Source organism: Atractosteus spatula, chromosome 8 (genome assembly GCF_055471065.1).
Source record: "Atractosteus spatula isolate fAtrSpa1 chromosome 8, fAtrSpa1.hap1, whole genome shotgun sequence".
Taxonomy (NCBI): domain Eukaryota; kingdom Metazoa; phylum Chordata; class Actinopteri; order Semionotiformes; family Lepisosteidae; genus Atractosteus; species Atractosteus spatula.
The window spans coordinates 61,056,902-61,071,153 of NC_142713.1; the positions used below are offsets into that span (position 1 = coordinate 61,056,902).

Genomic DNA, 14,252 nt, shown 5'->3' on the forward strand with positions numbered 1-14,252 from the left:
CTGCCATTTGCTATCATTTTCAGTAAAAGGACATGTGATTTTTGGAATGAGATAGTGAATGTCATTTTATGAACAATCAAAGGAAATAGAAGAAAAACACTTAATGTAGAAGCAGCAGCAGCAGCACAGAACAAGACTACTCTCATTCAAGTGAAACTGTTAGCATCCACAACACTCTTGAAAAATGTTAGCATTTAAACTGTGATATACCGAAAAACTAATTTAAACTATAGATGATTAAAATTATGAGCGTAACACCACATTTCTAGTACTTTAGTATTTTTTGTTCAAAAAGAAAAATAGAGGTAAGACATTCACTAGAATGATTCACTTTATTTGAAAAAGTCCCCCAATCCTGGAAATGTGAGCCCTTGCAACATGCTCCCCTATTCTCCACCTCAACTTTAACACAAGTCTGCAGCTCAGGCTTCACCTGGAAAACTGCACAGTCTGGCAAAGTCACAGCTCCATTCACGTAACCTTTTTCCCCTGGATTCCTAGACACTGGAGCTTTTGTCTCTGATGGGCTAGATGCGTATTTGAGCAAGCTGCTGAACGCACCATCAGAAACGAGAACAATTAGATCATTGCTTACTGAGCCTCTGCAGCTCCCTGCATTAGTCAGCAGGAAACACTGGTGGGTTTGGCTGTGCTGCCTTCAGTAAGTTCTCTGTGCTGGGGAGGCAGCCTTTGAAAAACAAAACAAACTGCATTTACACAAACATCGTCTTGAGACGATGGCAGCATGTGCATTCCACTGCCAGCTTTAACTCGAAAAACCTCTGTCATGTGCCAAGGGGAAATTCATACTGCAGAAATGGTGCAGTGGTGCACCTGAAGTTAATACAAATGATAAAAGCATAACTCAGCACAGGACAAGAACAGCCGGTAAGAAATATTATCTTTTGTTCACAATATTGCTATGCACTTGCGCAACGATATTAAAATATCGTTTGAATACATCTAAGTAAGGATGGGAGAAATAAGATGCTTGCTGTGCAGATACTTAATCCACAAACATATTTTGGGGGGATTTTTTATTTCACACCCACCCCAGGAACAGCCAGCTGTTGCATGTGTGACAGAGCCTGTGCGCTGAGCCAGTGGCAGGAGCGCCGTCTGCCCCCTCTGAGCTCCAGGCAGCAGGAGACTCCGGGCCAGGCTCTTGGCGTGACGGAGCGACCCTCTGTCTCGGAGCACTGCCGTACGTGCGTGTGTGTGAGCTCGGAGCCCGCGAGCCACCGGGATCGAGTCCCAGAAGGGACAGAAGGAGTTGGGGGGGAGGGGTGGTTGGCACCAACTACAGGAGAGGTGTAGGTTTGACTCTCTCCTTTTTCACACAGGTTCTCTCTCCACATCTACTACCAAACAGGCTGGTTGGGCCCAACGACCTGCTCTCATTAAAATGTTCTTTGCCAAAAAGAGCCAAAGGAGAGTGCACCCTGCCTAACTAACCCCACGTATCTCGGCAATGCTCGACCAGTTGTGTGCCGGAGCTCAGGAAATCACTGGAAACGGAGGTACTCCCCCCGTTACACAAGGGTTATGATCTGCACAAAATTGGTAGGCCAAAATTACACTAAAGCTGAAACTGCTCTTATATAGTACTTCAGCACGCACAAGGGCTATCATTATCCTTACAGTACTGTATTAATCCAATATTATTATAACACACTACACTCATAAAACTGTACTCTTGCAGTGATTTTTCACAGCTGTACAGTGCACCTAGTGACCCTAATTCTTGAACCCCTGTCGTCTACATCACCCTTTGCTTGGCGTGAGTGGGCACGGAGCTTTAAGATCAAGGGTGCAGCACCATTAAGCAATATTTTGGTTTGTACCTAAAAGAATGACATGCTGTGTGCCAGAAGATCTCAGGCAGACTTTACATTTAGAACTTGGACTAAATACTGCAAACAAATGTGACATGTCAAATAAAACAAGCTGTCCATTAATACACAGACATTGTACTAACCTGCAGGTGTGGTCATCACTGACTGATGCAATCTGTTTGCCTTCTCTGGGTTCAAAATTCAAGTGGTTGATATAATTAGTATGGCCTTCCATTACCTAGGACATAAAGTTAGAAATAAAATCAAAATAAAAACACAAATCACCATCTAGATAGGCAGTATTTTATTGCAGAGAAAAAAAAAGATTTTTCACAAGCATTGCAAAAGAGAAATACACACAAACATACTGTATGTCAGCACTCAGCATACTTTTACCTGCACATCAAACACTACACTCTGAACAGCAAACCAGTACTTTAACACTCTAAAGATGGCTGACTTCAAAAGCAAACATACACTTCTGTTAGATATACACTTCAAAGGTTAGCTGCTCCGTAAACATTACAGGTATATAAATTCAATTTATTCAAACCAATTTAGGCACAAAAGTTTGACGTCAAAGGTGGACAGTGTTGAGGTGGTGGCTGAGGCAAGATCAGTCAAGTTTGAAGGCCCATAACCTCCACTGTTATGAGTGCATGCAGACATGCAACAAAAACAGGACAAGTGCAACAAAAAAAAACAAAGGACCACTAAATTTAAAAACAAATAATTTAAGCATTGAAATGAAAGGAAATGCTCACTGTTTTCATTCTGTGCTAAAACTTACCAGGTGCAGAAAACCCCAGCCCTGCATAAGTGGTCAAGAAAATCGCCTGTGCATGTATCTTATAGTTCCCCTCATCATTTCTGCAATTTCTCACTTTACTAAAAGAACTGCATTTAAGGCAGCAATAGTTCATTTGGTATACAATATATAACACACACGTATACATAAAAGCATGAGTACAGTAAGGTCTAAGAGGAACAAGATCAATTTTCTGGCCATACTGAACAAGCAACAGTTCTGCACTCGTTTTAAAGAAAATAGCTGTTGGTTTTCAATCCTGTACAAGAGTTACTGCATTGTTTTTCTGGTACTGCAGTGTTTGGCTTAGCTGCTGAATGTCTTATGTCCACTGAGACACAAACAAAAGGGAAAAGGAGACATACAAAAGAGGAATTTAGTTAAGAGGTTTTTAAGAATTTATTATGTTAGCCCCAGTTTAAGGCTTGACCTTTTTCCCTAACAAACAGTCCAGCTGAACAGGTTTGCTTCCTGCTGCTGAAATTCTCTAATGGAAATTTTATCTGGTGCACAGCCACTCACTTCTTGTCTGAATTAAACATTGTTTTTAGCTGTTAGATCTGTCAAGAAAGCACAACACCTATTCACCACTCCTCCATAAAATTATTATTCGTTTACATTCAGTAAATTTAAAAGGCATGAAGGTTTCAACTTGTGCAAAGGAAAAAAAAACAAATCAATATCCTCATGGTATCCATTTATCATATCATACATCAGAAAGGTTACAAATGAGAGGAGGCCGTTCAGCCTATCTAGCCCGTTGGTAGACTGACCTCAGGATCTCATCCACTTGGTCACTCATAGAAAGTGACTCAGCCAGGATGTTACCATCTCACCCCAAAAAGCAAAGGCAGAGCCATGAAACCTGAACTGGGGGATGTATCAGATCCTTCACTCAAGGTAGTATGTTCTGGAAGACTGACCTACATAAAACCATGTTTTTTTTCCGTAATACTGCATATGTTGTTAATTGGCTGAGGACAGACCAGCCCTGGTGTTTCAACCTTCCTATCCTCGATTGGCCCTTAACTATCTTAACTAGATAGATTTTTTACCTCTATCTATTGGCGAATCCTGTCTGGCCAGGGACCGATACCGAACCCGTGATTTCATGTGCTGCTGACACAGCAACAGCCGGGAATATTCCCCTCAGTTCAAGATGTATCGAGCTACAGTCCTGCAGCACTTTCGTCTGCCTCACCCGAGACAGTACCAATCTACTCCTGAAGCATGAGACCTCTGTGGTTTATAGTTCCCTTTAATAGAGAGAAATCGCCTTACCTCCAGGTGACCTCACTTTGTCTAATAAGCTTGTTTGGATGCACACTAATTCGTTTCAGTTTCTGGAGTGTTTATATACCGCCCCCAGTGGTCTGACCTGAGACCAACAACCCCAGATCCCTCAGCTGTGTGACAGGGAGCATTAGCTTCTGCAAAAGATTCTGAAGTCAACTGATGTTCTATGACACAGATCTGTCTGCTGGAACCTGGCACTAAGGCGTTCTTAGAGATTTGGGTTACTGGGGTATACACACAGCTTTCTTTCAATAAAAAAACTCAAACTGATGTTCAGAGAATCTCAAGGACACTAGGACGGATGTTTACCCTCAAATCACTTCTCTCCCGAAGATCTGAGGTTAAGAGTCTCAACTTTTTGTCGGCACCTGCAGTACATAGTCTGAAAAACATGAATGAGAAAAGAACATTCAAAAAGTACAAGTCTTTGCAAACCAGGTAACATCAATATGACCAAAAGGTTTTACGGGACCTAGCGAGTCTTAAAATTACTAGATTCAGTGTGGCGTGCAGCACTAAGGCACAGGCATAATACTGATCTCTGTTTAAGACTTTGAAAAGGCCACCTCTGCTGACTGAGGGGCGCTGACATGGTTTATGCTTCATACTTTTTATAACAGCTCAGATATTTCAGTTATTACGGTAATGTGGAATGCTCTTCATAAGACATTAATTTACTTTTTTGTGGAACTTCAAAGATGTTGAATCATAACTTTGAAATCACATATAATGACACCAGACAGCAGACAGGACGGCACAGTGCCACTGTTCCACTGTTCAGGGAGAAACCTCAATAGTGGCTATATTTACACTTTGGGCCCTGCTAAACTGTCATGGCATTAAAGAGCTGTATTGCATGGTTAACCGTACAATACTTTTTTTGTCAACTGACACAGGTTTCAGAGAAAAGGATTGGTCTCAAAAACTCAACATGTTGACCCTTTTCCAAAGAAAGGAAGTCTCTCACGGTTTCCCAGACTCGGGGAGAGTTTCACAAAGATCTGCTGTTTGGGTTATGAGGGTATCTCAGAAGAACTGGTGGACCATGATCTCTAGATTAGACAGTGGCACTGGAACTATAAAGTGAAGCCCCCCCCCCACAAGCAATGCAGTTCAAATTTGGCCAGTGCACTAGTTTTGCTTAGATACTAGTGTACAAGTTTCATCTTAAGAAAAGTGCTCTCTATTAGCTATGGACAACTTGGTTAACCTAGTAAACTGCACAGCACTACATTACAAAAAGAAAAGTAAATTTCAAAGAACAGGGAGCAGATGTAATAACAATGCCTACATTAAACCTCTTTTTGAGGTAGGTACCCATACATTATTACAGGGAACAAGACAATGGGCTGGTGAAGTTTTAGAACATATTTCTATATTCTGGGCCATGAAGAAAAAAGAAAAAAGAAAAAAAAAGAAACTCTGGTGACATTATCTCAGTTTATGCTGTGGCACTGATGCTGTGCTGTCCTTTCAGGAGCAGCTGAAGTCATTGTTACAGCAGCACACATTTTTAAAGAGCATGGGTGCGAATGCAGGCGTTTACAGAGGAGGGCTGCCATGTATACCCGATAGGGCTGGGCGATATGGCCAAAAACATTATCACGATAAAAATTTTCATATCAGTCGATATCGATAATTATCACGATAAATGTCAAATCATTCTTTCAAGTTTAAAGGCAGATTTTTTCTCCTGAGTGAAAGTTGAAGAAACCTGACAGTTAACTGGTAAATAAAACAACTCTTTATTTTAAGAACACAACAAACACTTGCCAAACAGAAGAAACATTAAACAAATCTGTTAGCTGCCCGGTCTGCAACACACACTCGCACTCGCGCAGTATTTTGTGCGCATGCGCATATGATGCGCAAAGCATAAACATATATATCGAACATTTATCGAACTTTTGTTAAAATTATATCGAGGAAAATTATATCGCAATAATTATCGTTATCGAATTATCGCCCAGCTCTAATACCTGATCTGCTGTGGGAGTGAGTCCAGCCTAGATTCGGGGCTCCATGCAATGGCCTGCACTGGAACGCCATGCAGGAACATCCGGAGGGCACAGTACTCAACACCTTCCACCTCCGTGTCTTCCTCCTGTCGCATCGGTGTCATGGAGCAACACGGGGAGAGACAGATGAGATGAATTTTCTACAACCACACTGGCATGTCATGACACACACACTTGCACAGAACCTGGATCTGCTCTGTAGTAACTCGAGCACAACAGTGGTGCATAATGTGTCGTTTTTTTTGTCTCTTTGCCAGCAGCTATATCACCCTGCAGCTAGCAGCCCACTGAAGCTCAGCAGGTGAGCCTGGCCAGTACCTGGATGGGAGGCCTGCTGGGAAAGCAATGGGTGCTGCTAGAAGAGGTGTTAGCTGGACCAGCAGGGGGCGCTCTATGTGGGTCCTAATGCCCCAGTATAATGATGCAGACACTATACTGTAAAAAAAAAAAAGGAATTGTTATTTTGTCACAGACTAAGGCCAACCCCTGCATCAGCATAGCTGGTATTTTAATATAATGTAAAGAAACTGCTTTATGGCACAAAGACGAGAAAATGAAGGAAAGGGGGAGACCCGTTCTGAGAACGAGCACAATTGAACAGCTCGTTGTGGATCAAAGGTGCCCCACTGGAGGCATTTATGAAATGTACTGTTGGGAGAAATCTGGGACTGAGGACCAATAGTAAGAAAGCCCACAGAGCAGTAGACACCTGTGGGAGAATCAGCTGAGACAGGGGGAAGCCGGGGACCAAAGAACGCAAACTGTGAAGAAGAAACGTCCCCACTGCTCACTCTGCACCAGTGTAGGAGTAAGGCCAGAAAACAAAAGCCACAAGGAAAGGCTCCTGTTGGTTTGTGCATGTTGTTATAAAACAAATGCTCTGATTTTACTTTGATCACTTTAACCACAAAATCTGTACACATCACCATTTGTAAAAGCCTTTTGTTGTGCAAACCCGACTTTTATTTGATCATGAAAAGCAGAAAGGTTTAACCATTCCCCATTAAGAACACTAGCTTCTTTTATCACCAGGAGTTCCTGCTGCTTCTGCAGTGTAATTAAAGCAAGGCTTTCCAGACTTCAAATCCAGAAAGCCTCTGCCCAGAATAGTGGACTGGATTGAACCCACAACTTACCACTTTACTGTCCTGCAGCTGAATACATCATTGAAAATATCGTGCAAGCTATGCCCAGAAAAGGTGGGGTGATGCAAGCTGATAGATCTTTTGCATGATGTGCAATATCAACACTCATCACCAACTTTCAGGAAATCAGATATCTGAAAGAGCAGAAGTGCTACCCATTTCTCATTCCACATTTGCAATCACCCAGGAGTACATATCCCAAAGGGTAGTCACGCTTTTGTCTTAATGAGATAACAGGGCGGAGCGGTGGCTCTGTGGCTCAGGATCTGCGTCTGTGGCTGGAAGGTTGCTGGCTCAAATCCCGCGGCCAGGAATCCTACTCCACTGGGCCCCTGAACAAGGCCCTGAACCCCAACTGCTCCAGGGGCGCTGTACAATGGCTGACCCTGCGCTCTGACCCCAGGCTTCTCTGCCTGTCTGTGTGTCTGTGTGTCTCATGGAGAGCAAGCTGGGGTCCGCGAAAAGACAAATTCCTAATGCAAGAAATTGTATAGGGCTAATAAAGTGACGTTATGTTATGTTATTAGATAACGCTCAAGAATCTGGTGATTCCAAAATGTGCACAACATAGAAAGAGAAAAAATGGTGTTTAAGATTAAAAACAATTTTTAGAGATTTTTAGCATCATCGTTATGTGTAATCGCGACGCTGTGACTCGTAGTGTAGTGCGCTGGTCTGCAGTCAGTGAGAAAACGGGTTCAAACCTCCAGAGTACATTGCTTTATGTGAAGGCCTGGGTTCAAGTCAATGGACTGCAGAGCCTGTTTATAAGGGGCGGGTCGGTGGCTCTGTGGCTCAGGATCTGTGCCTGTGGCTGGAAGGTTCATATCCCGGGGCCGGCAGAGGAATCCTACTCCATTGGGCTCCTGAGCAAGGCCCTTAACCCCAGCTGCTCTGAGGGTGCTGTATAAATGGCTAACCCTGCACCATTTCAACCATTTAAAAGGATTTCAAATCAAGAACTACAATCAATTGATCGTGTAAGTATTTACTCCTGAGTCAATACTAAGTGAAAGCACCTTTGGCAGCAATTAACGCCGCAAGTTTTTCAACTCTACCAATTTTGTACACCATGATGGTGCAGTTTTCGCCCACTCTCCGTCTCCCACTCACCTAAGCTCTGCCAAGTTTGATGGGGATCATTGTTAGACAACAACCTCATTCCCAAGCCGTTTGAAAACTCCTTGGTCTTCGTGGTCTTAAATTCTTGCTTGAAATTTCAAAATGTACTACTTGACTGATGGACCTTACAGTGGCAGATGTATTTATTCTGAAACCGCGAGAACCATTATTGCAATGCCCATTCAAGTAATGGCATGACTTTTTAAATAAATGTAGGTTTGCCACAGCCAAGGGAGTAAACAATCATGCAATCAATTTTAGCTTTTGGGTTTTTTTTGCAGTTTTTGCTGGCACTTACTCAGAGCCCATTTTCTCCCCAAAATACCAATTAAATGAATGAAATTTCTTCAAGAGAACACAAACCTGAAATCTGCATGTTCCCACCACAACGAACTGGTTGCCACCATAAGCTATGAGTGAAGCCGGAGATCCGCTTTCAAAGGGGCTGAACTCCACCACATGGACATAATCCTCACATGGCACGGCGTAGCTGGGACTTCTTGCTGGCTCCTGCTTCATCTCTCTCACCTACTGCACGGCCAGGCAACTATAAGGCAAAAAATCATATTCAACACTTCTATTCAAATAAGAATTCAGGTGTCATGCAAATACTACCTAAAACATGTGTTAAGTGAAAATATTTTATCTGTTAATGCATGTCTTACACTCCCAGCTACATAAGAACCTTAGGTCACTTACTTGGATTATGGAGCAGTATTTCCTAATCAATGCCACACTATAGTGACTGGGGATACTGCTGTTGAAGGTCATTCAAGGACCCCGCACCCCTGTTTGATAGAGTAAGAGTTTTAACCCTGGCTTTCCTGCTAAACTCCACTCGAGGCTCAAAGAGTCTGCCCTAAAGCTCCCCCTATTTCAACTGGTCAAAATACTTCTTTTTCCTCCACCTGATCTTGTGCCACCGAAGGGCTGCCTTCTTCACCAAGCCAATCCACCCATCTAGCTCATTTTGTGTTCAGTAGCTAATGGAGGATCAGAGGATCCTTTCCACACGTCTCTTGAGAAAAGCCAGGGCATCAGTTTCGCAGCTACTGATGACTGAAAACACAATCATGCAGGTAAATGTAAGATGTGTCGGACAATAATTTAGAGTACAAAGGAACAGGTAAAGGTGTATGACGTGCCGAAAGGAAAGGAAAGGAACACGTTTCAGCTGTGGAGCGTGCTTCAGGTGTGAGGGAGAGAGGGAAACTGGCAGCTGATAAAGCAGGGGAGAACAAAAGACAGAGCAGCTGGGAGCAGGCGGGGAGCAGGGAAGAAGGGGCTAAACACTCTGGGAGAACGGGAGGAGGGCTGACGCAGCTACCTACTTGAACGTCTATAGATTTTACTCCAGAGATCAAAACACGTGTTTTCAGTTTGATTAAGGGCAAAATTGCACAGCCCTGAAGGCACACAGCATTCACCCATCTGGCCTACGGCGCTCTCATTGAATTCCCATGCTGCATGCACTGCCCCCTCTGACCAGCAGGGCTCATGCACGCCAACATCTGCCCGTTTCCAGTCCGGGATACCTGCGAGATGTTTGTTTACCAGGCCGTGTGTTGCCATAGAAACAAAGACTGCCCAGATGACTACTAATTAGAGCAATCAGACAGTTTCCAGGCGTGCACAATATCCCTGTCATGAGCTGCTGATGCTTGAGACCACAGAAGGAACCTTTAAATCTATAAAGGCAGAAAACAAGTTCAATTCCTTAGCTACAAGGAAGGAAAAATCACCACTTCGTAAATCATCAGTCTTGCCAAAGGACCCTGAAAGCCATGGTTATTAACACTGAGCTCAATCATACTGGTTCAGATACACACCATTTCTTCTGCAATATATCTTCATTAAGACTGAACAAAGGATTGTGTAAATTGTCTATGAAAATCTGATAACTATTTCACGTTATCAATATTACTTAATAGCCTGATCCAACAAGTAAATGAGCAATCCATATAATAAAGTTCAAGTATTCTGTAACCTATTTTCCCAAATACCAATTCCTAGGTTGAGTTGTTAGGGTAATACCAGTAATTAAGTTGTTACCTATTTCACCAATATTAAATCACGATTACTGAAATATACTTGAATCTGGACTACTTTTAAGGTAATACTGTGAAGTTTCCCAGCAACCCCTATGTTATTTTATAAAATGAGTCATGTTTTTTTTAAACTAAAGAAGCCAAAAAACAGATAAAAAAAACAGCCATCCCACCCTGCACAGTGTACCGCAGTATTCTGTAATAATAACCCCTTCAAAAAATGAAAGGTTTTAGGTCATATCCCTCAGCTTGTAAGATTTGTTACATTACATTTATAAGAAAAGGTATTCCTTATCATTAAGAACACAAGAAAACCTATTTCCCAGAGTAAACACAGACTTTGCACCAGCCTACTGGCCACAACAAGAACTGATGTGTGGACCAAAAACCAAACACGGCCTTCAAGCAGAAGAACCTCATCCTGACCATCCAGCACAGTGGAGGGAGTATCATCCTTCAAACTATTTTGTTATCTAAGTAACCCAAATATATTTGTGTCTTTGTAATACTCATTTAATCAGCTCATCTTTTTCTTTTACGAAGACTTTTGCAAAGATCTACAACACACAAGAATCCAGACTAACGGAGGGGGTTCAAAAACTTTTTTTCTGCCACTGTAGTACTTCTCTCATTAATTCAGAAGCTATGAGAAAACATGTCACAGATTTTACCTAAGAATAAAAAGCAAGATGATTTTAATAAGTAAATCTACGCCTGAACATTGCAAATTAAGTACGCAATAGGAGTCAAACAGAATTGCAGAGTGGTTATGAAGAGAGAAGCCTCTTTTCTATAGACTTTTACAAGTTATACGATACAGGAGTTTGTTTCGTGGTTCAATTTTTTCTCATCTTTATTTCTTTGAAGCATCTCCAGGTTGAGATGTGGTCTCTGCAGCCAAGAATTAAGTGAAGACTTTCACACAGGGGGGTATTCTGCATGTCTTTTCCTCTCTCCGATATTCACATGTACAAAAGCAGGCTGACACAGCTGTAACAGGATCAAAGCTCCATTTACCCAGACCTATCACGTTAGCGTAGGGCGCCACTCTGGACAAGCACTTATTTTAAGGTACTGCTTTTAAGCAAAAAAGCTTTAAATTGCCTAGATTCTAATTTTTAATCCAATATTCCCCATTCCATAAACCACTAATGCTATCTGAAAGCCTCAGGAAAGAACCACAGGGGATATAGGTCATAAACATTTAGAGCCCATAACAACAGAACATCACCCCAGTCAGGTACAGAAACCTCTTTTCAAAGACTATAAAATCATTTGTAGGTCTGAGCATGATTTGAATAAAAAAATTAAAATGACAACTACCAGATGATCTTCAATGCAAAGTGTATTTAACAATTTTCATCTGAATTTGTAAGGCACTGTACTTTTTACATTTTCTGCTGAGAATTTCTATAGCTCTGAAGAACAGAAGAAATGGCCTTTCTGACCATTCTGCTCATTTGGTATCTAGGTAACCTAAAATGTTATCAAGCTACTTGCAGGCTCGATGGAGGAGACCAGACTTTGAGCCACAACAACCCCTGACTGTGAAGCCTGTTTCAGATACCCACAATGCTTTGCATAAAGCACAGCTTTACAGTTTCTCTCCATGGTACAAAACATAAACTTTTCTAATGCACTTATTTTCTGTGGCATAATGCATGCTTTAAATACTGCAATCACAGCAGAATAATTAATCTGGCAAAATCACACAACCACAACACTAATCTGGGAACATGAACACACTTGAATGTGTTTAGATTATTCCTTATTTGACTGCCAGCAACTGACATGACATATTTGCTTAGTTTGTAACATTTACCATGACTTGTCGGTTACAAAGAAATAAAGCTGAGGAATAATGTGCTACTTATCAAACTGCTGGAGTGTGGATCCTGGGATCCAGATGACCACCTTGGAAGAGAGATCAGCATGCACAGCTGAGCACAGGGAAAATGGGAAAGGACTTTCTCCCCCTATGGGACCACGACTGTCACACAGGAATTCTATCTTCTGGCACTTCTTGCTTGGTTGGAGTTGAAGAAAAAAAAACTGTGGAAAAGTTAAATGGACTTAAGTGCGTTATGAAAGTTGATCTCTATATAGGAAAAATGTTGGAAGTGGGGATATGCAGAGTGGAATTTTTTATCCTGCTATGATCTGACAACTATTTTTAACTGGATTTTATGTGATGGCTTTAAATATACACACAGGGAAACCTGTTAATCATACCGATTTTTGCTAAAAAAAAGAAAAATCACATAAACCATGAGCTAATGTTTTTCCCTCTGATGCCAGAAACAGCCGACAGATAACTTTTAGTAAGAAAATAGGAAAGGTTACAAAAGTTTGGTCCATCTAGGTGTTAAATGTCTAGTCATTCAGGGGTCTGAATGAAAGAAATCCAGTGATTTCTTGAAATAAGTCAGGGTATTGGCTTCAGCAACATGTCTTGGTAGCTCGTTCTAAACTCCAACAACTCTTTGTGTAAAGAAGTGCCTCTTGTTCGCATTTCAAGTTGTTCCTGCATAGTACAAGTGCTTCTGCAGACAAGAGAAGAAACAATTCAAATTTCTCGGCCTGGTGTCAGATTCCCTTTCTTTTACAGCAGGGGGTTCTCCTAAAACAGGGAAAAGGTCAAATGAACAGTGAGTTACCATGATTCTCGGAGAAGGAACTATAACTAGGGTGGCTCCTATCAAGAAACCACAAGAAAGTCTACTTCTTCACGTGACGGAGTGTGAACTACATAAGACATGCGGAGGAGCCGATGCCTGCATAACCAAAGCTATCCCAGGGTACAAAGAAACAGTGCAATTTAGACAGAAATCAGCTTGGATCACTGTCTGAGGCTCCAGCAATACGATATGGGGGAGAAACACAGAGGTCCGGGGGTATTGCACTGCAGGGCTCCTCAGTCCTGGGTCTCAAGGGCTGTCAGTGTGCCTGCGGTCCCTAAGACTGAATCGAGAAACTGGTAAACTGGTCCAGTTAAGCCAGCAGCGATTTGATTCAGGTCAATATCACCCCAGCTGGACAGAAGACCTACAGAACGGACTCACCAGACCTAGTCAAAGTCCAGACCTAATTGTTGTGGTACGGGCAGTTTATGCTTGAAAACCCACAGATGTCACTGAGTTGAAGCAGTTCACGGGGACTGGAAGGAACTGGTTCTACTGGTTGAAGAGGAGGAAAAAACTAAGCACGTTTGTAAGGGAGCAATATGTTTCCAGTCTTTACTGCATGCAACTTACGAAGGGAAACTGGTTGATAAAGAATCGAAACCCGGCGCAGTGAAACTGAACTCCATATGCTCGAAGCCTTAAGAAGAAAATTCGTTGAAACTTCACGGGACGGTTTGACAGCGCAGTGAGCAACATGGTTGCTGCTCAGCCGAAATGTGCTCTGGGTGGAGACAAAAGAGGACTAAAAGAGCAACAGCAGTCAGCAACGCACACAAATGAAGTTGTGCTCGACATGTGCTGCCAGGGGAGATAAAATTTGCACTGATACAGAATGTGCTCTGATAAAACCCTGCAATCAACATGCTGGCATGCATCCACCGCCGGGTGCTCTCCTTAATATAAAACTACAAATCAATCGAGTTTACACAAAATCAATTTCCTTTCATTCGAACGTATTTCGTTTGTTGTTGTTTTTTCTTAAAAGTCCTCACAATATTAATATATATATATATTACCCTACACTGAAAACAATTGACGTCACTCGTTCATATGATTACTTTTTCCACAACAGCTTAACAGCGCACCTACCAGGATATCGGAATGACACAGGTAACGTCGCTAAATCCAACACGTTGGTGGTATTTCAGTGGTTTTTCACGTTAAACTCAAGTTGTACCACCAGCTAGCACAACGCAGAAACAGAGAACCCGCGCGAGTCTGTTTTCTGCTTCCAGCCATCTGATTGGCTCCCCAGAATCATATCCGGGTGAAAGGTTGCCCCCTCTCATTGGCCAG

At 42.2% G+C, this 14,252-nt stretch overlaps 1 protein-coding gene across 2 annotated transcripts in view; it reads right to left on the reverse strand.

The window, feature by feature from the left end:
• nup37 (nucleoporin 37) overlaps positions 1-14,197 on the reverse strand; it is a 40,204-nt gene extending 26,007 nt beyond the window's left edge. Inside the window, exons 1-5 of one of the 2 annotated variants that reach the window (XM_088923964.1) lie at positions 14,046-14,197; positions 8,588-8,771; positions 5,919-6,043; positions 4,249-4,321; positions 1,979-2,073 (exon numbers count right to left, since the gene is read on the reverse strand). In XM_088923964.1, the coding sequence (XP_088780090.1) occupies positions 1,979-2,073; positions 4,249-4,321; positions 5,919-6,043; positions 8,588-8,743 (449 nt within the window). In that variant the 5' untranslated portion in view covers positions 8,744-8,771; positions 14,046-14,197. Of the gene's footprint in view, positions 1-1,978; positions 2,074-4,248; positions 4,322-5,918; positions 6,044-8,587; positions 8,772-12,186; positions 12,253-14,045 lie in introns of those variants that run through there. The other variant, XM_088923965.1, reaches the window with a different exon arrangement.
• Positions 14,198-14,252: the final 55 nt, after the last annotated feature.